At 45.9% G+C, this 25,620-nt stretch overlaps 1 protein-coding gene across 2 annotated transcripts; it reads left to right on the top strand.

The window, feature by feature from the left end:
- Positions 1 to 284: 284 nt before the first annotated feature.
- Positions 285 to 17,934, top strand: Akr1a1 (aldo-keto reductase family 1 member A1). Of its 2 annotated transcripts, XM_051171935.1 has the most exons (10): positions 285 to 591; positions 7,420 to 7,509; positions 12,038 to 12,157; positions 12,598 to 12,749; positions 14,265 to 14,460; positions 14,699 to 14,898; positions 15,800 to 15,872; positions 15,996 to 16,082; positions 17,285 to 17,413; positions 17,776 to 17,934. In XM_051171935.1, the coding sequence occupies exons 2-9, from the start codon at positions 7,426 to 7,428 to the stop codon at positions 17,399 to 17,401; spliced, it is 1,029 nt and encodes a 342-aa protein (XP_051027892.1). In that variant the 5' UTR covers positions 285 to 591; positions 7,420 to 7,425; the 3' UTR covers positions 17,402 to 17,413; positions 17,776 to 17,934. The 2 variants fall into 2 exon arrangements, with proteins under 2 accessions (XP_051027892.1, XP_051027893.1); XM_051171936.1 differs by lacking the exon at positions 17,285 to 17,413 and having other exon boundaries at positions 287 to 591.
- The last annotated feature ends 7,686 nt before the right edge of the window (positions 17,935 to 25,620 follow it).

Raw genomic sequence — 25,620 nt, 5'->3', positions numbered from 1 at the left:
CAGTGCTCTTAACCTCTGAGCCATCTCTCCAGCCCCAGTAATTTTCTTGAATGGGGTTTGAAGAGCTGAGATTTTCTGTGTTATGGTTAATCTTTGTGTCAGGGCTGCTCTGGGAATCCTACAAATCCACTTTAGAGAAAGAAGGATGGGTGGCCAGAAGGACCCACCAGGTACTACAGAGGATAGTTTTCTCCAGGAAGTACCGGAATCCATTCCTAGAGAGGTGCCTGCGCGGTGCACTGTGGGCCGGTTGGAGGCGGCGGCCAGCGGCCAGGACCGTCCACGTAGCCTGTGCGCATGCACAGTTTGGGCACTCAGACCCCTTCAGACGTTCGTGGTGGAGCGAGAGGTTCTCGGGAGGAGGGATGTGCAAAGTCCCTGCTCTGGCTTCTACCCCCAATTCCACTTCGCAGGACAGCGGCGGGCTAGTCCGTCCTGCGCGCGATTCTGGAAGTTGGCCCCTTGCTCCTCCCTGGGGTGGGGCTCCCGCTTCGCCCTCCGACTTAAGCCGAGGCCTGCTGGCCCCGTACTTGAGTGCGGAGCTGAATTCTGGCCACTTTGTCTTCTCCGCAGCCTGCGCTCATTGCCAAGGTGAGTTCTTCCTGCGCCCGGCCCACCTTTTCTTTTTTGTGCGAGAGAAGCCGGGGTCCTTCAAGGCCTTGGGGTTGGGCCTCGCGCGGGCCGGGCCCCGGGACCGAGTGGAGAGCGCCTGCGCTTAGCGGGACGAGATGCAGTCTTCGATTTGAGTGCTTCCTCCTAGTCTGTTCCAGATAACGTGTTTTTCTGGACCTGTTTCCTCAGAGTTGGAATGAACAGGAATATCAGTGCTATAGGGAGAATTGGGATAAATCTTTGAATGTGTCTGGTACAAATCAAGTGCTTTGTAAATTTTAGTTGCCATCTCTTTGTTTTCTCTTTTGCACGTGTTTTTTTTTTTTTTTTTTTTTTAAATGGAGGTGCAGGCCTTTTTCCAGGAAGTGGCGTAAATGGAAGCGAAAAATTAGCTTGCTCAAGCCGTTGCCTCTGGTTTGGGAAAACTTGGACATGTTATAGCCTGTGACCACGGAGCCCTTTTAAAGTGAAAATACCTGAAACCCCCTTACATCATCGAGCCCGCTATTAATGGACTAACGTTTAGATTGTTTATAGGACTGCAGGACCTGCCTAGGTTCTGATCAAGCCTGTTACCTTTCCAAAGTTCCACTTTCTTCATCTGTAATACAGGTTTAATTCCAGTATGATCCTTTCTGGTCCGGTGGAATTGATTATTATTTATATATGAAAAAGAGTCTCTTTTAAGTTTTTTTTTTCCTAAAGATTCACTTGTTTTGTGCTTATTAATGTTTTGTTTGTGTGTATGTATTTGCATCTTGTGGATGCCTGGTGTCCATGGAGGTCTGAAGAAAGCGACAGATCCCCTGGGACTGGAGTTGTAAGAGGATTGTGAGCTGCTCTGTGGGTGCTCTGCAAGAGAGACAAGAGTTAAACAGCTGAGTCATCGCTCCAACCTCAGAAGCAGAGTCTCTTGTATTTTAGTCTTGCCTTGACCTGGTGATATGTCGCCAAGGTTACCTTGAATCCTCTGATTTTACTGCCTCCACCTCTGAATCTCTGAGTGCTCGAATTGTAGTCACCATGTAGGGTTTAAGAGTGCTGGGAGCGCTGCGCGTGGTGGCCCAGCACTTGGGAGGCAGAGGCAGGTCTACAAAGTGAATCCAGAACAGCCAACGCTACACAGAAAAACCGTGTTTTGAAAAACCAAAATAATTAAATAAACCTAAATAAATAAATAAGTGCTAGGAGTAAAACCCCAGGATAACCACTTTACCAATTGAACTACACCGCCAGCCCAGATGATTTTTTTTTTCCCCAAGACAGGGTTTCTCTGTGTAGCCTTAGCTGTCCTCGACTCGCTTTGTAGACCAGGCTGGTCTCGAACTCACAGCGATCTGCCTGTCTCTGCCTCCCAAGTGCTGGCATTAAAGGCTTGCACCACTATGCCAGGCTGATTTTTTTTTTTTTTAAATGCTTGCCAAAGTTAGTAAAATACTAACAGGTGTAGCTTGGTGGTAGAATTGACATGGTTAATGCATTGGGTTTATTTATCAGCGTGTGCACACGCATGCACGCACGCGTGCCTTTTCATCTGTTTTCCCAAGAAACAGTGTAGATGCTGGAATTAGTGGCTTCCTCAGATGCCTCTTCAGCCAGCTCATGGCTGCAAAAACAGCACTTGGAAGGGAGAGGGAGGGAGATTGTGTGTGCAAGGTCATTCTTGTCTACAGACAGTTCAAGACCATCCTGGCTACATGACAGCGTATCTGGTCAAACTAAACCAAATAAAAAAGAAAATCCCAACATTCAAGGTCTCTCCTTCATTAATTTCTGTGTGTGCATGGTTAGGGGTTCAGATGAATGACCCAGGTTTGTGGGGGAGACCTTTATGTAGACAAAGAGATGCACTGCCGGGTGGTAGTGGCGCACGCCTTTAATCCCAGCACTCGGGAGGCAGAGGCAGTCGGGATCTCTGTGAGTTCGAGGCCAGCCTGGTCTACAAAGTGAGTCCAGGACAGCCAAGGCTACACAGAGAGACCGTGTCTGGAAAAAAACAAAAAAAGAAAGTTTCAGGGAGGAACTAGAAATTCTAAGTACTAGCTCAGTGGTGAGTAACAGCTCCGCAAATGGAAGTTTGGGGAAAGAAAACGTGCAGAGGCCTGGAGTCAAGTGGTGCTCCTTTCACAGAGCCTGGAATGAAACAGTTTAGAGCTATCTCGCACACCTGTAATCCCAGCACTCAGGGAGGCAGAGGCAGGAGGATCTCTGTGAGTTTAAGGCCAACTTGGTCTACAGTCCAGGACAGCTACAGAGAGAAATCCTGTCTGGAAAAAACAAAAACAAACAAACAAACACAACAAAATAAAGAAAGAAAAAGTGGGGGAATGGCGAGTGTGGGACCCAGGTTTTAACGGAGTCTGAACTTTAACCTGGGGAGAACTGCAGAACAGTTTGAGCCAAGGAGTCACATGATTGAATTTGGTGGATGGATTAAGTCCACATTAATTTTGTTTTTGTGTTTTGAGACAGGGTTTCTCTGTGTAGCCTTGCTGTCCTGGACTCCCTTTGTAGACTAGGCTGGCCTCAAACTCACAGTGATCCGCCTGCCTCTGCCTCCCGAGTGCTGGGATTAGAGGCGTGTGCCACCACTGCTTGGCTCTGATTTGTTTTAATACTTGCTACCCAGGGCTTTGGGTCTCTAGTGAAGTAGGGAATACAGAAGGAAGAGTGAGTCAGGTACTGTGCACACTGCATTAGATGTCATAGGTCTCTTGAAGTGGTGTGGCTGAGGTTCAAGCCCTGGTTTATGCAATTCTGGATCCTGGACTACTCTGCAGTCTGGCTGATGGATCGATGAGATCATTTTAGTCTTGCAGACACTGGTAGAGCATGCTGATGGAAAGGCTCAGGAGAACTAAACAGCTAACCCGGTGTGGGAAAAGTCAGAGGTTTAGATGGCCCCTGAAAACAAACTTGACCAAAGGGGAGGAAAGAGGATGTGGAAAAAGCCAAAGGACACCAGCATTGGTACAGGCAGGGGAAATGTTCTCAAAATCCAGGAAACACTTTCCTAAATAGTACTTTCTTTTTGTCTTGTCAGCAATCTGCTGTGCTGTGCTGGAAAGCTGTTACCTAAAGCAGACTACTAGACAAATCACAAACCAGCCTAGGATTACTTTCTGTTCTGTTGGCCGTCTGTCTCTTCTGTGGCCCTTCTCGGAAGTTGTTATTTTTTACAGATCTTTGTTCTTCCTGCCTTTTATCCCGTTCCTTTGGTTTTTAGTTACACCTGCAAAAGGAATGAAGAAACAAGATTAAAGTATCTTCCGTGTTCCCTGTAAGCCAAGGCTTTTGTTCAGTTTCCACCCTGGTAATTTCAGAGCCTTCTCATGTGCTGGGAAAACCTGGGAGAAGTAAACAGGTCATTGTTTGGGATCAAGCCCAGGGACCTAGTCATAGAACCTGCTTGCTTGACCCCCAGGAAATCTGTGGGTACAAAGACCATGCCCTCTGCAATTTGGCTTGCTGCCCGGATTGACTGGGTTTGTTGCAGTTTCAGCAGAAAGACCTTTTATATTCAAGTTTTGCTAGGCTACAAATCCTTTCCATCAGAAAGACCAAGAAAGACAGTCTTGGTGTGTCGGTTTACTCACAACTTAAATGATTGCCTATCTTCTCACCGATCTTTCAAAACTCGGAAACAAAATTCGTATTTATAAAGATATTATTGGCAGTTGGATCAGTCCCAGGAGACTATTGTCCTGATAAAATCAAGTGGAGAGGTTATTTTTACTGGCTCTTAGAGTAAATATTCTCTCTCCCTTCTCTTTTTGATAACTGTTCACCTTCCTCCCCACTTACTGGGTATTGACCCTCAAACAGTCTGCTCAGTAGCCTACGTCTTTGTAAGTTAAAGAGATGGGAGGAGAAGGACTAGCAACCCAAATCATTATGGCCAAATTAACTAAAGCAAGCGTTTTTCATTCCCATATACATGCTGTTTCCCCCTGAGGTGGGAAGATAAGTTTTGGGTTTTTTTTCGAGACAGGGTTTCTCTGTGTAGCCTTGGCTGTCCTGGACTCCCTTTGTAGACCAGGCTGGCCTTGAACTCAAAAGTGATCCACTTGTCTCTGCCTCCCGAGTGCTGGGATCAAAGGTGTGCACCACCACTGCCCGGCAAAGATATGTTTCTTATAGCTCAGAGGTAGGGGGTTTCCAGGTGGGTATTTGGCAGGTCAGTAGGCAGGGTTACACAGCAGAGCGTAACAGGGTAGTCATGGTAACAAAGGTAGGGTTGCAAGATGATCGTAACACCCTCCTGAGCGCTGGGCGTGGTGGCTCACGCACACGCCTTTGATTCCAGCACTCGGGAGGCAGAGGCAGGTGAATCACTGTGAGTTCGAGGCCAGCCTGGTCTACAAAGGGAGTCCAAGACAGCTAAGATAACATAGAGAAACTGTCGTGAAAAACCAAACAACCTCCCTCCCGAGACAAAGGCATGGTTGCCATTTCCTGGAACAGACAGTACAGAACCATTTGTAGTTAGGTGGAGCATAGCCTAACCCTTGAGAAAGACAGATATAATTATAGACAGGAATGGTCCTAGCTTGTCATTATTATAAGATGGCTGTCAAGCCTAAGATGGAGGCAGGGGGGTTTATTATTATATCTCCAGACCTCTTTTTACTTTTTTATTTACTTTACTTATTTATTACTAAGGTTTCACTGTATTGCCTAAGCTGCCTTTCAGTTCACTCTGTAGCGCAGGCAGTCCTTGAATTTGCAGTCCTTCTGGCTCATCTTTCCCAGCAGCTGGGATTACAGGCTGGTTGCCACTAGGCCTACCTTTCACTTGCTTTGTTTTGTTTGTTTGAGACAGGGTCTTTCTATGTTGTCCTCACTGTGCTTGAACTTGCTATGTAGACCAGGCTGGCCTTAGACTCACAGCAATCCCCCTGCCTCTGCCTCTGAGTGCTGGGAGTAAAAGCATGCGCCAGAATGCCCAGCAAAGGTTATATTTTGTATAGATCTGTTTACCTATCTCCTTCAAATCTTTTCCTTATATGCTTAATTCTTTTTTTTTTTAAATTTATTTATCTTTATTTTATGTGCATTGTATGTCAACGAGTGTCAGATTTTGGAGTTATAAACAGTTGTGAGCTGCCATGTGGGTGCTGGGAATTGAACCCCGGGTCCTCTGGAAGAACAGTCAGTGCTCCCAACCACTGAGCCATCTTTCCAGCCCATATCCTTAATTCTTCCACTTTGTTGCCTACATGGGGCAAATAAGCTTACCTTTCTGATCTTATTGTTTCTTTTTCTTTTCTTTCATCTTTTTTTTTAAGATTTATTTATTTATTATGTATACAGTGTTCTGTCTGCATGTAGTGACTGCGTGCCAGAAGAGGGCACCAGATCTCATTATAGATGGTTGTGAGCCACCATGTGGTTGCTGGGAGTTGAACTCAGGACCTTTGGAAGAGCAGCCAGTGCTCTTAACCTCTGAGCCATCTCTCCAGCTCTCCGATCCTATTTTTTCTTTCTTTTTTTTTTTTCTGATCCTATTTTTTCATCTGAAAATGTTCCATGGCATACTTCGCTTGAAGGAGCCCACTCTAGCCTCTGAACTTGGCCAATCAAACAGATGTGTGAGAGGGATTCAGAGTGTCTCTGTTATAAAGCTTCAGTTTCTGATGTTGAAATGTTCCTGCTGGGTGTGGTGGCGCAGGCCTGTAATCCCAGCACTCGGGAGGCAGAGGCAGGCGGATCACTGTGAGTTCAAGGCCAGCCTGGTCTACAAAGCGAGTCCAGGACAGCCAAGGCTACACAGGGAAACCCTGTCTCAAAAAACAAAACAAAACAAAAAAACAAACAAAAAAAGAAAAAGGAAATGCCCTGCTATGACATATTCATTTCATTCTCAGAGGAGCCATCCTGTTCTGGGCCTGCTCTGTTATGAAACCTTTGCTTTGTAACAACCTTTGTCTGTCTTTATTTTTATTTTTTATCTCTTATTTTCCAAGACAAGGTTTCTCTTTGTAATCCTGGCTATCTTGCCTCTGCCTCCAAAGTGCTGGAATTAAAGACCTGTGCTCTCGCCTGGTGACCTTTGTCTGGCAACATTAGCTTGAGACCTGATTTGTTTGTATTTGCTTTGGATATTGGAACTGTTTCTGTTTTGGTTTAGTTTGGGTTGTTCGCTTAATAGCCCTGGCTGCCCTTGAAGACGCAAACTCACAGAGAAGTACCACCAGCCTCCTCTGTTTCCTGAGTGCTGGGAAAGGTTTTGATTTCTTTTTTTTTTTTTTTTTTTGAAACAGGGTTTCTCTGTGTAGCCTTGGATATCCTGAACTCACTTTGTAGACCAGGCTGGCTTTGAACTCACAGAGATCTGCCTGCCTCTGTCTCCCTGAGTGCTGGGATTACATGCACGTGCCATCTTGAGACAAGCTGGCTTGGTGCATTTGGTCCTCCTGCCTCAGCTTCCTGATTGCTGCATTCTAAACTGTATCTCTATGCTGGGTTTGTAGTTTGTGTGTGTTCCTAGGGATGACATCCAGGGCCTTGTGCATACTAGGCAAGTGTTGTACCGCTGAGCTCTCTCAACCTCAGAAATTGGGGCTTTTGAACACTGATCTTTAACCGTGCTGTGTGAGGGGCAGCCAGGCTAGCAGTCTGTTTGCTTGATTTCAGGAACCTTGTCTCTGTCTCCGCTCACAGCACTTGTATAATGCGGTGTTTGTTTCCCACATCTGATGCCACTCCTCTCTACACCCCTTTTCTGAGCCATGTTTGCAGCAGTAGATGGCTAAGGCTCATGGCAGCACTGACCTCCTCACCGTTTTTTTCTTGTCTGTATTTTAGGGGACAATGACGGCCTCCTGTGTCCTCCTGCACACTGGACAGAAGATGCCTCTGATTGGGCTGGGGACATGGAAGAGTGAGCCTGGCCAGGTGAGTGGTTGGGAAAAGGAGGGAGACTTCTCTGTCAGGGAGTAGGAGGGATTTGCAAGAAGGGCCCTGTATTTTCTTCAGTAACCCCCATTTTTGTTTCTGCCAAGGATAAGGGTGGTGAAGCAATCAGGGCAGAAGGGGCAACCACAACGAGCCCTTAGCTTCCCAGCTCGCTCAGGACAGGCGGAGGGCCTATAGAGCGTCTCGACAGAGTGATATGGCCGAGGTGGAGACACTGTTTCTAGGCCTGGGCTCTGGGTCCCAGTACATTACATACCAACCTGTGTTGTGATCACATCTGTTCTCCTGACATTGGGCTTATTGAGAACTGGCCCTTTCCCAAGTGCATATTTTGGAGTTATGCGCATAGTCCAAAGCTTATGAAGTTGCAGGGTCAACTGCATAGACAAGAATTAGGAAAAAGGTTTTAAATGAATTTTTAAAATTAAAATAATTCAGGCTGGAGAGATGGCTCAGAGGTTAAGAACACAGACTGCTCTTCCAGAGGTCATGAGTTCAATTCCCAGGAACCACATGGTGACTCACACCATCTGATGCCCTCTTCTGGCATGCAGGTGTACATGCAAGCAGAACACTCTACATAATAAATAAATACATCTTTTTTAAAAATTAAGTTGATTCTTTGACAATGTCATACATGTAGATAATGCATACTGATGACACTTATCCCCTCTCTCTTATTTATTTGTTTGAGACAAGGTCTTCCTTTGTAGCCATGTCGATCTGGAACTCACCAGGCAGCTCAGGCAGTGATCCTAGTTTAACCTCCAAAATGCTGGGATTATAAATGTATGCTACTATGCTTGAAAAAATTTTCTTTTTTCTGATGATTTTGTTTGATGTGTGTGTGTGTGTGTGTGCACGCGCGCGTGCGCGCGCACTTATGGAGGCCAGAAAAGATTCCCTGGAGCTAGAGTTACATGTATTTGTGAGCCATCTGATGTCAGTGCTGGGAACTGAACTCCTGTTCTCTGCAGGAGCAACAGGCAGTCTTTTTGGTTTTTTTTTTTTTGGTTTTTTGAGACAGGGTTTCTCTGTGTATTTTTAGTTGTCCTGAACTCGCTTTGTAGACCAGGCTGGTCGCGAGCTTACAGAGATCCACTTGCCTCTGCCTCCCAAGTGCTGGAATTAAAGGTATGCACCACCACACCTGGCTGCAACAGGCACTCTTTTTTTTTTTTTTTTTTAGTTTTTCGAGACAGGGTTTCTCTGTGTAGCCTTGAACATCCTGGACTCACTTTGTAGACCAGGCTGGCCTCGAACTCACAGCGATCCGCCTGCCTCCGCCTCCCAAGTGCTGGGACTAAAGGCATGCGCCACCACGCCAGGCACAACAGGCACTCTTAATTCCTGAGCCATCTCAGTAACTCTCCAAAAAACTTTGTTTTTCCTTTTTTTTTTTTTTTTCTTCAAGACAGGGTTTCCCTGTGGAGCCTTGGCTGTCCTGGACTCACTCCAACTCTGCTTTCCACCACTGCCCAGCAAACCTTTTCTTTTCTTTCTTTCTTTTTTTTCTTCCTATTTTTATTTAGTCTTAATTTATGTGCATTGGTGTGAGGCTGTCAGATCTTCGAGTTACAGACAGTTGTGAGCTGCCATGTGGGTGCTGGGAATTGAACTTGGGTCCTTTGGAAGAGCAGGCAGTGATCTTAACCACTGAGCCATCTCTCCAGCCCACAAACTTTTTCTTAATGAACCACATGATTACTATTTTAGATTTTGTTAAATGAGAATTAAAATGGAGGTGATCTTATTGTTTGAGACTGTCTTTTTGTGTGGCTGAGGTTGGCCCAAAGGGCTGGGCTTGCAGGTCTGTTTCACAATGCCTAGCTGATTGTGGTGGTTTTTTTTTTTTTTTTTTGTCTTTTTGGTTTTTTTGTTTTGGTTTCTCTGTGTAGCCTTGGCTGTCCTGGACTCACTTTGTAGACCAGGCTGGCCTCAAACTCATATCAGTCCTCCTGCCTCTGCCTCCTGAGTGCTGGGATTAAAGGTGTGCGCCACCACACCCAGCCTTCAGATTGTATTTATTTATTTATTTATTTATTATGATACAGTGCTCTGTCTGCATGTACATCTGCAGGCCAGACGAGGGCATCAGATCTCATTATAGATGGTTGTAAGCCACCATGTGGTTGCTGGGAATTGAACTCAGGACTTTTGAAAGAGCAGTCAGTGCTCTTAATCTCTGAGCCACCTCTCCAGCCCCTGATTGTATTCTTATATACATTTAATAGGTAATCATTTAAAAATACCAACCCTGTTTGGCTCATGCCTGTTATCTCAGCACTTGGGAGTGTTGTGTGCTATGTACCCTGGGCTACCTAGCGAGTTCCAAGCCAACTTGAGCTACTGAATGAGAGCCTGTCTCAAAAAAGCCCCCAAAATGAAAATAAAGTAGAAGTCTTAGCTGAGTGTGTAGTTACATGCCCATACATCTCTGCTTTTCCCTTCTTCCTTAGAAATCTGAGTTAGAGTTAATACAGGCTTCAGGATCAAGTTTGAGAACTGAGGCCTCCTAGCACTCTAAGTAGGTGCTTGACGCAGCCTACAGATAAGGAACTGGGTTGAGGTAGTGTTCTCTCCACCAGAGTTAAGGAGGCGAGAGCCGCAGGAACAGGGGAGGGGCATGAGAAAGTCTATGTGTCAGAGAGCTGGATTCTGGTGGAGCCTTTCCTTTTGAGAAGAGGTCTCATGTCAACCAGTTAGGCATTGAGTTTTCAGTGCAGCTGAGAACAACCTTGAATTTCTGATCCGCCCACCTCTACCTCTAGGGTCCTTCTTGGATTATAGAATACGTCACCATGGCTAGTTCATTTAGGGAACTGAACTTGGACTTCAGGACTTTGTACTTGCTAGGCAAGCACTCTACCAACTAAGCTGTCCTCTCAGCACTTGTTGTGGTTGAGACGGTCCAGATGAACAGCCTTGGCTGACCTGGTACTGCACTGTGCAGGGAAGGGTATATTTGTATTTTTGGCAATCCTCTTGCCTCAGCCACCTCAGTGGTGGGATTAGTCTGTTGTTTTTTCAGATTAACTGACGTATTCTACTTGGTATCTTTCTTTCTCTCTGTCTCTGTCTCTCTCTCTCTCTCTTTTTTTTTTTAAACCAGGCTGGCCTCAAACTCAAAGCAATCCACCTGCCTCTGCCTCCCCAGTGCTGGGGTTAAAGGCATGCACCACCACACCTCGCTTTCTCTTGCTGTTTTTTTTTTTTTTTTTTTTAACAATGTTTTTCTTTTCTTTTTTATGATTTATTTATTATGTATACAGTGTTCTGCTTGCACATATGCCTGCACACCAGAAGAGGGCACCAGATCTCAGTATAGATGGTTGTGAGCCACCATGTGGTTGCTGGGAATTGAACTCAAGACCTCTGGAAGAGCAGTCAATGCTCTTAGCTGATGAGCCATCTCTCCAGCCCCCTCTTGCTGTTTTTTAAGAAGACTTTTTGGGAAGGCTGGGAGCAGTGTTGGGGAGCTGGAGAGATGGCTCAGCAGTTAGGTGAAGTTGTTGGTTTTGCAGAGGACTGGTTTACTTCCCAGCACGCACACATTGGCTCATAGCATCTACAATTCATCTCCACACTTTACCTCTTCTACCAGTCTGTAGAGCTCACTATATATGTGGCTCTCTGAGGAACCTCTGCATGGCCTTGGCCCTTAAGCCTAGGGATTGCCTGCCTGCCTGCCTTCCCTCTTTCCCTTTCTCTCTACTCCTCTCCTTCCTTTCTCTTTGTTGTTGTTTCTCTTTTTAACATGCTCTCATTCTGTAGCCCAAGCAGAACTGGAAATCAGTATGTAGTTCAGGATTGGCCTTAAACTTGCTGGAAATTCTAAATGCTGGGATTATAAAATGACTTTGAACTAACTAATTTACTTACTTACTTTCTTTTCAGATTTATTTTATCAGCTGCATGCCTTTATCCCAACACTTGGGAGGCAGAGGCAGGTGGATCTCTGTGAGTTCAAGGCCAGCTTGGTCTACAAATCAAGTCCAGGACAGCCAGGACTATTACAGAGAAACCCTGTCTTGGAAAACAAAACAACAACAAAAAGATTTATTTTATGCTATGTTCATGAATGTTTTGCCTGTGTGTGTGCATGTGTACCATGTGCATACCTAGTGTCCTCAGAAGTCAGAAGACTACACATGATCCTTTGAAACCAGAGTTTCAGAAGGTTGTGTGCCACCTTGTAGAAGCCGAGAACTGCGCCTACATCCCCTGGAAGAGCAGCCAGGATCTTAGCTGCTCAGCCATCTCTCCACACTGGAGCTTGGATTTCTGATCCTCCTGCCTTTATCTCTTGATTGTTTATTCTAGGGACCAAATTTAGGGCTTCATACTTGCTAGGCAAGCACTTTACCAACTGAGCTATCTCCCTGGCCTAGAATCATTTTTTGTCTTCTTACCCCCACCTGCATGGGTGACCTTCATATAATCTTTCTCCCTTACCAGCTCAGACCAGTGGAACTGAAATCTTTTTTTCCTCCTTCTTTCAATGCAGGTAAAAGCAGCCATTAAATACGCGCTTAGTGTAGGCTACCGCCATATTGATTGTGCTGCTGTCTATGGCAACGAGACTGAGATTGGAGAGGCCCTGAAAGAGAATGTAGGACCAGGCAAGGTGAGAATTGGGGGTACAAAGGAAATGGGGTATGAGGATTTAGGGCTGAAGCCAGGACTTGGTCTTAGCTATGAAAACTGGCATCAACTCCCAGTGTGTTGATCCTCCTGGCACTGTTATCTGCAAAGTTCATACTTGAGAATTACATGATGGCATTAAAAAGAAAACCTGGAGGGGTGGTTGTGGTGCACACCTTTAATCCCAGCACTTGGCAGGGAGAGGCAGGCAGATCTCTGAGTTCAAGGCCAGCGTGGGTTATACAGAGAAACTCTGTCTCGAAAAAACAACAAGAAGAGAGAGAGAAACTTGTTACTTTAAGTAAATTTATGGTTTTGCATTGGGTAACATTCCAGGGCACACTCTGTTTCTCTCCCAGAGGTGTGGTAGATACGCCTGAGTGCTCAGGACTCTCCTCATAGTGGGTTCTGTCTCTGTCACAGGCAGTGCCTCGAGAGGAGCTGTTTGTGACATCCAAGCTGTGGAATACTAAGCACCACCCTGAGGATGTAGAGGCTGCCCTCCGGAAGACACTGGCTGATCTCCAGCTGGAGTATCTGGACCTCTATTTGATGCACTGGCCTTATGCCTTTGAGTAAGCCTTGCCCCTGTGGCCTTTTCTCTAAGTTGGGGTTGGGTGTGGTAGTGTTAGTAATTTATTGTGTTCTAACTGCAGAGCAGCTTACTTAAAATGAGCCTCTTGCCTTTTCTGCAGCCAGGTGTGTAGGTTCATGAAGAGGATAGCACCCAGTGTGAGTGTCCCCGAGCGCTCTGTTGTTCACTCAGGAAACATGCTGCTCTTCTTCTGAAGTAGACCCCAAGGTTTTGGCCATGAGTTTCACAGCAGAGGGTGTGAGAAGTCTTACATCAGATGGATAGAAACCCACCTGAAGAAAGTGGCATTATGGAAGCCGTGGTAGAGGAGAGGAGAGGAGATCGAATCTGGGCCTTTGAGCAGTCGTGGTGGTGCATGTCTCTACTCCAAGTACCTGGGAAGCAGAGGCAGGCTCTGAGCTCAAAGCCAGGCTGCTCTACAGAGCTGATTTAGGACATTCAGGGCCTATATAGAGAAACCCTGGCTTTTTTTCTTTTTCTTTCTTTTTTTTTTTTTAGACAGGGTTTCTCTGTGTAGCCCTTGCTGTCCTGGAATTCTTTGTAGACCAGGCTGGCCTCGAACTCAGAGATCTGCTTGCCTCTGCCTCCCAAGTGCTGGAATTAAAGGCGTCCCCACCTCTTTTCTTTCTTCTTCTTTTGTTTTGTTTTGTTTGCTTTTTGAGACAAGGTCTTTCTTTGTAGCCTTGGCTGTCCTGGACTTGCTTTGTAGACCAGGCTGGCCTCGAACTCACAGCAATCCACCTGCCTTTGCCAGCCTGCCTCCTGAGTGCTGGAATTAAAGGCAGGTGCCAGGCTGGGCGTGGTGGCGCACGCCTTTAATCCCAGCACTCAGGAGGCAGAGGCCGGTGGATCACTGTGAGTTCCAGGCCAGCCTGGTCTACAAAGCGAGTCCAAGGCAGCCAAGGCTAACACAGAGACAGACCCTGTCTTGAAAAACCAAAAAAAAAAAAAAAAAAAAAAAAGCAGGTGCCACCATGCCTGGCTTCTTTTCTTTTTTTAAAGACTTATTTACTATTATGTATACAGTGCTCTGCCTGCATGTACCCCTGCCCACCAGAAGAGGGCACCAGAAAAAAACTGCCTATGAAAAGAAAGGCGAGCATTCCATACAGAGAAATACCTGAGAACTAGAAGAAACTAGAAGAATACAGCCGGGCGTGGTGGCGCACGCCTTTAATCCCAGCACTTGGGAGGCAGAGGCAGGCGGATCGCTGTGAGTTCGAGGCCAGCCTGGTCTACAAAGTTAGTCCAGGATGGCCAAGGCTACACAGAGAAACCCTGTCTCGAAAAAAAAAAAAAAAAAAAATAAAATAAACTAGAAGAATAGGAAAGCATTGCTGTTTCCAATTCTTGTCACTTTGTCCCTGGTCTTATGGTATGGCACATGGAATAGCTAGATGAGCCATAGGGCAGAAGCCTGGCTTGGTTTTTTTTTTGTTTTGTTTTGTTTTTGGTTTTTTTTTTGCTGACACTTGTGGGGCTCTGTTGCACTCAGGCGGGGAGACAATCCCTTTCCCAAGAATGCCGATGGAACAGTCCGATATGAGTCCACCCACTATAAGGAAACCTGGAAGGCTCTGGAGGCTCTGGTGGCAAAGGGATTGGTGAGAGCCCTCGGCTTGTCCAACTTCAGCAGTCGGCAGATTGACGATGTCCTCAGTGTGGCCTCTGTGCGCCCAGCCGTCTTGCAGGTGAGCACCACAAAGAGATGAGTGGAAGATGTCTTGCAATCTCTTTAATGACAATCTCTCTGTCAGAGTGTTGTTGAAGGAGTGCTCTGTAAAGGTGGATCTGAAGTCCTGGAAGAGCGGTGCACTCACAGTGAAAACAAGTGGGCTTCCAGGCAGTCGGGGTCAGCAGCGGTGGGTTAGTGCACCCAGAGTTTAGAAGGGCCAGGGAGCTATGCTAGAGGGCTGTTGCTTGTTTCAGGTGGAATGCCATCCATACCTGGCTCAAAGTGAGCTCATTGCCCACTGTCAAGCTCGAGGCTTGGAAGTAACTGCTTATAGCCCCTTGGGTTCATCTGACCGTGCTTGGCGCCATCCCGATGAGCCAGTCCTGCTTGAGGAACCAGTGGTCTTGGCACTAGCTGAAAAACATGGCCGATCTCCAGCTCAAATCTTGCTCAGGTATGGGACACTTTGAGAAAATGCCTCTGCTATGGGAAAGACCTGGTTGGGAGGCAAAGAAAGAGGGAATTATTTGTTTGAGATAGTCTGGCCTAGAACTCTATTTAGACAAGGCAACCAGGAACTCACAGATCTACTTGCTTCTGCCTCCAGAGTGCTAGGATTAGAGGTATGAGCCATCATACCCAGCTCAAGGTTTTTTTTTTTGGTTTCTTGAGACGTGGCTTCTCTGTTAGACAGAGCCCTAGCTATCCTGGACTCCCTTTGTTTTCTTTTGTTTTTGTTTTTGTAGACAGGGTTTCTCTGTGTGGCCTTGGCTGTCCTAGACTTGCTTTGTAGACCAGGCTGTCTTTGAACTCACAGCAGTCTGCTTGCCTCTGCCTCCAGAGTGCTGGGAGTAAAGGCATGCACCACCAGGCCCTGCCTGGACTCTCTTTGTAGACCAGGCTGATCTCAAACTCACAGCGATCTGCCTGCTTCTGCCTCCCTAGTGCTGGCATTAAAAGTGCACTACCATGCCCGACAGGGCTTTTTGTTTTTAAAAGTTTATTATTTATACAGTATTTTGCCTGCATGTGTGCAGAAGAGGGTATCAGATCTCATGTAGCTGGTTGTGAGCCACCATGTGTTTTCTGGGATTTGAACTCAAGACCTTTGGAAGAACAATCAGCGCTCTTAACCTCTGAGCCATTTCTTTCGGGCACCCCCCCCCCTTTTTTTTTTTTTTTTCCAAAGTAAGTCTGAGTACTTTGCCATGTAGTCTAGAGTGAGGCTACCCTGAGGCACCTGTTGCCCATTCCAGTGATGCTCAGGTGTTCTAGCAGTTAGAGAGGGTTGCATTAAGCTTAAGATAATGTTTCTGAGTGCTAACTCCTTTTCCTTGTCTTCCTCCTCCACCTAGATGGCAGGTTCAGCGGAAAGTAATCTGCATTCCCAAAAGCATCACTCCTTCGCGTATCCTTCAGAACATTCAGGTACTTGGCCATTAGGTTCTGTCTTCTTTAGTCTGTTGAGATATGTTCTGGCCCTGATTCTGCTAAGAAGCCAGCATGGGGGGCTCCAGCTACTACTCACAGGCTGATTTTTCTATCTCCCAGGTGTTTGATTTCACCTTTAGCCCAGAGGAAATGAAGCAATTAGATGCTCTAAACAAAAATTGGCGGTATATCGTGCCCATGATTACGGTAAGGATGTGTAACCGTTTAAAGTTAAGGAGCAGGGAATAGGTGACAGGCTCGGGCCTACTTCAGTAGGAGCCTCTTCAGTAAGAGGCTTGGAGTGTGGTTGCCCAGGCCTGGCCTCGGGCTTGCTGGTTGGAAAAGCAACAGAATGTTGGTGGGATTGCTACCCAAAATGTAGTGCTTTTTTTTTTTCTTTACTTCCTCCTTCCCTGTCTTCTTTCCTTTCTTCCTTGTTTTATTTTATTTTTTTTGAGACAGAATCTTAACTCTATTGCCTTGACTGCCCAGTCGAGGTGCTGAGTCCATTTTCCCAAGTGCTGTAGCCTCTGAAGGACTGGCAAGCTCTCCCACTGTCATATCCTCACCCTCAGGGCTACTCACCAATACCTTCGCCAGCATGGCCAGCTCCACTGTACTGCCTAGACAGGGTGCAGGGCCCACACTCTCCTGAGAGCTACAGCCAATGAAGGGGAAGGGCTAGCTCTCCTGCTCTCATGACCCCAGGAGCAGCTCTCCTCACTGCTGCAGGTGGGGAGAGGGGAGGGAGAGGGTGTTACCTTGCACCCATGCCGCCTCAGGCCAGCTCTTCTGTGCCCCCTCCACCAGCATCTCTGCTGTGCTGCCCAAACAAGGGACAGGGCTCACTCTCCTGAGCATTGCTGTGGGTGATGGACAGGGCTCACTCTCCTGAGCGTTGCGGTGGGTGAGGGACAGGGCTCACTCTCCTGAGCGTTGCTGTGGGTGAGGGACAGGACTCACTCTCCTGAGCGTTGCCGTGGGTGAGGGACAGGACTCACTCTCCTGAGCGTTGCCGTGGGTGAGGGACAGGGCTCACTCTCCTGAGCGTTGCCGTGGGTGAGGGACAGGACTCACTCTCCTGAGCGTTGCCGTGGGTGAGGGACAGGGCTCACTCTCCTGAGCGTTGCCGTGGGTGAGGGACAGGGCTCACTCTCCTGAGCGTTGCCGTGGGTGAGAGACAGGGCCAACTCACCCGCGCTCATGACCTCAGGGCCAGTTCTTGTGATTGCCGCAGGTGTGATGGGTGAGAGGGGCTCTTGTACTTTTTTAAGATGATGACTTACACTGTAGTTCATACTTTTGTGGAACTCACTATGTATCTAAGGCTGGCTTTGAACTCCTGCCATTCCTTCTGCCTGATTTCTCTTTCTTTCCTTTTGCCTTTGTTTCCCTTTCCTTCCTTTTAGGCATTCTCCATTCTCCATTCTCTTGCCTCAGCCTACCAAGTTCTGGGCTACACCAAGCTCTGCTCCAATGATCTTGTTCTCTTGAAGTTGGAGAAAAGTAGTATGGCTCAGGTGTAATGTATATAACCTGTGAGTCTTAGTCCTGCCTCTTGATCTTATAACCTATTTTATTTGCCCAGTTAAATAATAAGAGCTCAAAAAGCATCCTTGATCTTGTTGAAGTCTGCTACATATAAGGAAGTAAGCAGATTCTGTGCACATTATTCCAGTTGATACTGTGAAATCTTAAGAGCTGGGTCAACCATGTACCAGTCTGTGTGTTTGATGCTGGAGATTGTCTTGATGTGACATTGAGCCTTGGGTCCCGCTGATGTCACCTGGCATAGTGCTATAGATAGGTGAAATTCTTCAGAAGAGTTGGAGGTTCTCTGCATCTTTGGAATGTCAGTCAGTGCTTGCTAATGAGTTTATTTATTCGTCTTGCCTTTCAGGTCGATGGAAAGAGGGTCCCCAGAGATGCTGGACACCCTCTGTATCCCTTTAATGACCCATACTGAGGCCATAGTTTCTCAGCCTCCCTTTCAGCTCTCCTGCGAAGTGTTGCCTGCTACACCTGCGAAAGATAAAGTCAATAAAGCTATTGAAGTATATACATTGTTTGCTTGACTTACTTGTCTGGTTAGGTGTGGGATAGAAGTTGTGCTCAGAGACAACACAGACTTAGCTGCTGGATGTGACTTGCCCTTACCTTTATTGGCTTTAGAGGGACTGTTAGACAGCTGGATTCAGGTAGTTCTATCTAATGGCTTTTTACTTTATATCTGTCTACCTATATCTATATCTACATACATAGACACACATATACATGTATAAATATATATACGCATATGTGTGTGTGTGTATGGTTATATATATATGTGAAGCTCTACATGCTTCCCTAGTGCTCTACATGCTTCCCTAGTACTCTACAAAAAAGCCAGAAATGTAACACCTTCGAATTGATATGCTGGTACTGACTGAAGTTTTTCTTTTTTTAAGATTTTATTTATTATGTGTACAGTGTTTTGCCTGCATGTGTGCCTGCAGGACAGAAGACGGCATCAGTATGGATGGTTGTGAGCCACCATGTGGTTGCCAGGAGTTGAACTCAGGACCTCTGGAAGAGCAGGCAGTGCTCCCAACTCCGAGCCATCATCTCTGCAGCCCTGCTTACTGAAGTTTAAAGCAAACTCAGATCCTTATTATTTACCTTTTCCTGCTCTACTCAGTGCCTACATTTAAGAATAGGAAGGATGCTGTCGTCGTCCCCCGCCCCCCCCACCGCAACCCGTGTATTAGCAGATGTTTAGGAATCTCAGCTTACAGAATTAGGGAAGGGAGGGGTGGCCTTTTTTCTCTTGGGTACTGCAGTGAGTGTGCATAGGCTATCTGAAGGAGGTAGGTATCAGGTCCAAAGCCCATTATTTAAAGCTTTACCTAAGATGGTAAGTTCCTTATCGTCCCATCATAGGTCACTAATAAATTGTAGGAAAGTTTTTGGTGACTCTGTCTTTCAACTCTATATGGTGCTTCCAACTTAAAGCATTTATCTAATAGTTATGAGTCCAGGGGGATGAAGTGCAGTGCTAGTCCCTGGGGATACAGCATAACTAAGACAAACAGGTCCCTGTAGTCTACCTGAAGAGACAGACTTTAAGTAATTGCATAATTAGTTTAATTATAGTTGGGAGAAGTGCATCATGTGAAGCCTACTTATTTAATTAGTTGAGATCTTAAGGATGGATAGAGATTAAAGGCGGTGAGAGTGGGAACCAGTTCCAGATTGGACAGCTTGGGGGAAAGCTTTGAAATTGGAAGGTCTTGGAAAAACCTAAAGAAGATATGACAAACTAAAAGTGAGACAGAGTGTGAACCAATGATGATGCCAAAGTGTAGGAGCCTGTTACTAAGGGGCTTGGTTGGTTAAGTTGTGCCGGAGAAGCTGGGATTGCAACTTAGTCAGTGTGTTGTCTGCCTAGCAAGTTTGAAACCCAGAGCTTGTTAGTGTGTGGATGAGTTTATGTAATCCTAGCACTAGGGAGGTGGAGGCAGGAGGATCAGGTTCATGGCCATTTCTAGTTATGTCGTCATATTTGAGGCCGTCCTGAGACTCTGTAAGATTCCTCAGAAAACAAGCAAAACCTAACAGGCTGCCAAGATGCTTAATGAGGGCCAGTGAGAGAGTTCAACAGTTAAGAGCACATAGTGGCTGGGTGTGGTGGCGCACGCCTGTAATCCCAGCACTCGGGAGGCAGAGGCAGGTGTATCGCTGAGTTCGAGGCCAGCCTGGTCTACAAAGACAGTCCAGGACAGCCAAGGCTACACAGAGAAACCCTGTCTTGCAAAATCAAAAAAAAAAAAAAAAAAAAAAAGTATAGTGCTTTGCCTGCATATATGCCTGCACGCCAGAAGAGGGCATCAGATCTCATTATAGATGGTTCTTAGCCACCATGTGGTTGCTGGAAATTCAATTCAGAAAAGACCTTTAGAAGAACAGCCAGTGCCTTAACCTTTGAGCCATCTCTCCAGCCCTTTATTTTAATTTTTTCTGTTTTTTTTTTTTTTTTTTTTTTTGTTTTTTGTTTGTTTTTCGTTTTTCGAGACAGGGTCTCTCTGTGTTAGCCTGGGCTGTCCTGGACTCGCTTTGTAGACCAGGCTGGCCTCGAACTCACAGTGATCCACCTGCTTCTGCCTCCCAAGTGCTGGGAATAAAGGCGTGTGTCACCACTGCCTGGCTATTTTCATTTTTCTAGGAAGAAAATTGGCCCCAGATGTATGTAAAAGGAAAACAAAGCAACGTGAAGAAACAGGAAGAAGATGCACATCTCTCTTAGTTATTGTTTTATTGCAGCTTATAAAATGAAGTCTCTAGTTGGGGGCTGGCTTACAGTTTAGAGGATGTTTCCAAGATCATGGTAGTCTGGCAGCAGGCAGGCAGAGCGGTTACAGCTGATCAGCAAGCTGGAGGCAGAGAAATAATAAGGCTGGTCCTGGCTTGGGCTTTTAAATCTCAAAGCCCACTTCTAGTGATACAGGTTTATCAATAAGGCCATACTCCCAAAACACAGTCCCACAAACTAAATCCAAGCATTCAAATAATACGAGCCTATTCAAACCACCACACTATCTGTATGTTACTTTTTGCTGTGCCCAAATACCTGATAAGGAGGGATGTATTTCAACTCATGTTTTGGGGGGAAGTGGGGAAGACATGGTGGTAGCATGGTGATGGGAAAATGGGGCAGTTTGCTGACTTCTGAAAGAAAGTGCCAATAAGACATCAAATGGAGCTGGCTATAAACCTTAAGGTCAAACCAGCAGTGGTAGCACACACCTTTGAACCCAGCACTTGCAAGGTCTCGCAGGTGGATCTTTTTTTTTTTTTTTTTTTTTTTGGTTTTTCAAGACAGGGTTTCTCTGTGTAGCCTTGGGCATCCTGGACTCACTTTGTAGACCAGGCTGGCCTCGAACTCACAGCGATCCGCCTGCCTCTGCCTCCCGAGTGCTGGGATTAAAGGCGTGTGCCACCATGCCCAGCGCAGGTGGATCTTTTATGAGTTCGAGGCCAGCCTGGTCTACAGAGTGAGTTCCAGGACAGTCAGAACTGTACAGAGAAAACTGGAAAAACCAAAAAGAAACAAAACCTTAAGGTCCTCTTACAATGGCCCACTTCCTCAGGTGCCACTTTCTAAGAATCACTAACTGCTGGGCTCAGTGACCTAGGCCTCTAATCCCAGCACTCTGGAGGCAGAGGGAGGCTGATTGCTGTGAGTTCAAGGCCAGCCTGGTCTACAAAGCAAGTCCAGGACAGCCAAGGCTACACAGAGAAACCCTGTCTCAAAAACAAAATTGCTGGGCGGTGGTGGCACATGCCTTTAATCCCAGCACTTGGGACGCAGAGGCAGGTGGAACTCCGTGAGTTTGAGGCCAGCAAGTTCCAGGACAGCCAGAGCTGTTACACAGAGAAACCCTGTCTCAAAAAACCAAAAACCAAAAACAAAACAAATGAAAAATAAAAGCCAGGCATGGTGGCCCATGCCTTTAATCCCAGCACTCGGGAGGCAGGACAGCCAGGGCTACCCAGAGAAATCCTGTCTTGAACTTCTGCCACCTAAAAAAAAATCAAGTCAGGGCAGAGATGGAGCTCAATGGTAGGGTGCTGTGGAGGTCAGAAGACAATTTCTGGCAGTTAGTTCTCCCTTGACATTTTATGGAATCCATGGACTGAATCAGGTCCTCTTGCCACATTAACCATATCATCAGCCTTCCCAGTCCCAGTTAATTTCTCTCCCCCTACCCCCATGAGGTCTCACTGCAGGAGCCATTCTGGAACTTGATATGTAGATCATGCTGGCCTTGAACTCACAGCAATCCCCCTGCCTTTGCCTCCTGAGTGCTGGGATTGAAGGCTACCACACCAGGCCAGCCCCCCAATTTCTTATCAGCATACCAATCCTAAAATTTAAGAGACATCCTTGTAACTCTGTCTTAACCTTTTTTCTTTTTCATTTTGAGGCAGGGTCTCACTCTGTATCTCATGCTGATTGTGTGAAAGTTTGCCTCAAAAACCCTAGAAAAGTTGGATGTGATGACACACAGCTGTAACCCTAGCACGCCGGGAGGGGGAGGCAGGAGGATCAGGACTTGCAGGTCATCTTTGGCTACATAAAGTTGGAAGCTAGGCTCAGCTATATAAGCCTGCTCAAAAAAAATCAAAAGTAATGATAGCACACATCTTTAATCCAGTGCTCAGGAGGCAGAGGCAGGCAGATCTCTGAGTTTGAGGCCAGACTGATCAAGTTCTGGTCAGCCAGAGCTACATAATGAGACCTTGTTTAAAAAAAGAAACAAACAAACAAAGAAACAGAGAAAGAAACAAAGATAGAAAGATCACCTGCAAAACAACAACAGAAAAAAAAAAAAAACACACCTTACTTGGGGAATCTGAGGGTATGGATAGGTTGTAGAATTACTAAACAAAACAAAATGCTAGGCACGGTGGTGCATGACTTTAATTACAGCACTCAAAGGCAGAGGAAGGTGAATCCGTGAGTTCAAGGCCAGCCAGAGCTGCATATTGAGACCCTGTCTCAAACAAAACAAAACAACACAGTTTCTAAGAGGCTCATCGGTTCAGTGGTGAACAGGATTTGTTTTTTTTTTTTTTTTGGTTTTTCGAGACAGGGTTTCTCTGTGTAGCCTTGGCCATCATGGACTCGCTTTGTAGACCAGGCTGGCCTCGAACTCACAGCGATCCGCCTGCCTCTGCCTCCCGAGTGCTGGGATTAAAGGCGTGCGCCACCACGCCCGGCAGGATTTGTTAATCTTGCAGAGGACCTCACTTTGAGACCCAGCACCCACATATTGACTTTCAACTGTCTGTAACTCCAGTCTACAGGGCTCTAACACCCTCCTCTCCTCCATGGGCACCAGGCATAGACATAGCATAAAGTTTTTTTGTTTTTGTTTTTTTTAAGACAGGGTTTTCTCTGTGTAGCCTTGACTGTTCTGGACTTGCTTTGTAGACCAGGCTGGCCTCAAACTCATAGAGATCCACCTGCCTCTGCCTCCCAAGTACTGGGATTAAAGGTGTGTGCCACCATCGCCGGGCCAAAGGTAAAACACTCATAAACATAAAATAAGTAAAAAAATAAAATAAAATAAAAACCAAAATAAGTCAATCTAATTTTTTTTGAGGCAGGGTTTATCTGTGTAGCCCTGACTGTTTTGAGAACTTGCTTTGTAGACTAGGCTGGTCTCAAACTCAGAGATCCTCCTGCATCCCAAATATTTGGATTAAAGGCATGCACCACCACTACTGGGCCTTAAAATTTTTTATTTTTAAATTCTTGACTCAAATATCTCATCTTGCTTAACATTTAAAAAACACAAACAAATAAACAAAATACAGGTGGCTGGAGAGATGGCTCAGAGGTTAAGAGCACTGGCTGCTCTTCCGAAGTCCTGAGTTCAATTCCCAGCAACCACAAGGTGGTTCATGATCACCTGTGATGAGATCTGGTGCCTTCTTGTGGAAGGCAGGCCTGCTGTATAAATAAGACAGGGCTTCTCTTTTAGTGCAGGTGCACATGCAGGCAGAATACTGTATACATAACAAATAAGCCTTTTTTCTTTTTTTGTTTTGATAAATAAATCCTTAAAAACAAAGCAAGTGCCGGGCGTGATGGCCCACACCTTTAATCCCAGGACTAGGGGGGCAAAGGCAGGCCTATTGCTGTGAGTTTGAGGCCAGCCTCATCTACAAAGTGAGTCTACGACAATCAAGGCTACATAGAGAAACTCTGTCTCAAAAGCCAAAAAAATAAAAATAAAAGCAAAAAACAAATAAATATACAAACCAAACCAAAGAAATAGCCTGGCATGGTGGCCCACCCTTTAATTCCAGCACTAGAGGGGCAGAGACAGGTGGATGGATATTTGTGAGTTTGAGGACAGTCTGGTCCACAAAGCGAGTCCAAGATAGCCAGTGCTACACAAAGAAAGAAACCTTGATTTGAAAACACACAAACCCTTCCCCAATACACCCCCAAACCAACCAACCAACCAAACAAACAGCCAGGCAATGGTTTAATCCTATCACCTGGGAGGCAGAGGCAGGAGGATCTCTAAATTGGAGGCCAGTCTAGTCTATAGAGCAAGTTCAAGGACAGCCAGGGCCATACAGAGAAATACTGTCTTGAAAAACCAACCAACCACGCTCGGGGCCTGGTGGTGCACATCTTTAATTCCAGCACTCAGGAGGCAGAGGCAGGCAGGTAGCTGTGAGTTTGAGGCCAGCCTGGTCTACAAAGTGAGTCCAGGACAGCCAAAGCTATACAGAGAAACTTTGTCTCAAATCAATCAAACAAACACAAACACCCCCCCCCAAAAAAAAAAAAAAAAAAAAAAAAAGAAAAACCAACCAACCAAACAAACCCAAAAGGAAAATTAAGGATCTGATAATGAACAAAAAAAGGAAAAACCTGTTGCTGGAAAAGTGGGTCATCAGTTAGGAACAGTTGTTGCACTTCCAGACTTTGGTTCCTAGCTGCTACGTCTAGAGCTTCACACCTACCTGTAGAATTCTTATCTCTGCTTTCCTGCACTCACAATCACAAATCCACACTCAGACACACATTTGTATACATAATTTTAAAAATTAAAAATATTTGAGACAGGATCTACTATGTAGCCTTAGCTGTCTTGGAACTCCCTATATAAATTAGGCTACCTCAAACTCAGAGACCCCAACAGCCTCTGCCTTTGGAATGCTGAGACTAAAGGTATTTGTGACCACACTTTGACTGTTATTATTATTGTGATGATTATTTGTTTTGTTTTGTTTTGTTTTTTTGAGACAGTTTCTGTGTATTCATGGCTGTTCTGGAACTAGCTCTGTAGACCTCATGCTGACCTCAAATTCAAAGAGATAGGCATGTCTCTGCCTCCTAATTGCTGAGATTGAAGGTGTGTGCTAGGGTTGGAGAGAGGCCTCAGTGGGTAAAGACCCCTGGCTGTTCTCGCAGAGGACCCATATGGCAGCCCACAACTGTCTGTAACTCCTGTTCCAAGGGATCCAACAACCTTTCACAGACACATATGCAGGCAAGACACCAATGTACATAAAATACAAATAAAGGGCTGGAGAGATGGCTCAGCCGTTAAAGGCTAGGCTCACAACCAAAAAAATAAAATACAAATAAATACATTATAAAGACGTGTGCCACCACGCCCCACTAAAAAGTTATTTTTAAAAAGAATCCACTTTTTAAAAGGTTTATTCCATTTCCTGTGATTAAGTGCTTGACCCAGATGTCTATCTGTCTGCCTAAGGAAGTGATGAGCCTCCATGTGGATGCTGGGAATCGAACCAGGATCCTTTGCAGGAATAACAAGTGCTCTTAACATCTGAGCCAATCTCCAGCCTCATTTACTTTTATTTTACGTTTATGAGTGTTTGTTTGAATACATATATGTGTACAACGTGTGTGCATAGTGCTTCTGGAGGCAAGAGGAAGGCATTAAATGCCCTGTAACTGGAGTTACGACTTTTGTAAAACAAGGTGGGTGTGGTGGTGTTAGCCTGTAATCCTAGCACTTGGGAGACAGAGGAAGGCAGATCTCTGTGAGTTAGAGGTCAGTTCTGACTACATAGCAATTTCCAGGACAACCAGAGATAGGGGTAGGATGTGAGATGAGGGCACCACCGGATTGTACCAGTCAAAGGGAGTTAATCTAGAGAGAGGAAATTATTACCCCTCAGAATTTTGAATCAAGCGCGATAGTTTCATCTACAG

The sequence above is a fragment of the Acomys russatus genome, chromosome 29 (assembly GCF_903995435.1).
Source record: "Acomys russatus chromosome 29, mAcoRus1.1, whole genome shotgun sequence".
In the NCBI taxonomy this organism is placed as follows: domain Eukaryota; kingdom Metazoa; phylum Chordata; class Mammalia; order Rodentia; family Muridae; genus Acomys; species Acomys russatus.
This window is presented reverse-complemented; position numbering and strand designations above follow the sequence as displayed.

Coding starts and splice junctions, on each gene's coding strand:
- Akr1a1 (XM_051171935.1), top strand. CDS start 7,426: ATGACGGCCTCCTGTGTCCTCCTGCACACTGGACAGAAGATGCCTCTG. Junction 12,750..14,264: donor CACTGGCCTTATGCCTTTGA/GTAAGCCTTGCC, acceptor TGTTGCACTCAG/GCGGGGAGACAATCCCTTTC. Junction 15,873..15,995: donor GTATCCTTCAGAACATTCAG/GTACTTGGCCAT, acceptor TCTATCTCCCAG/GTGTTTGATTTCACCTTTAG.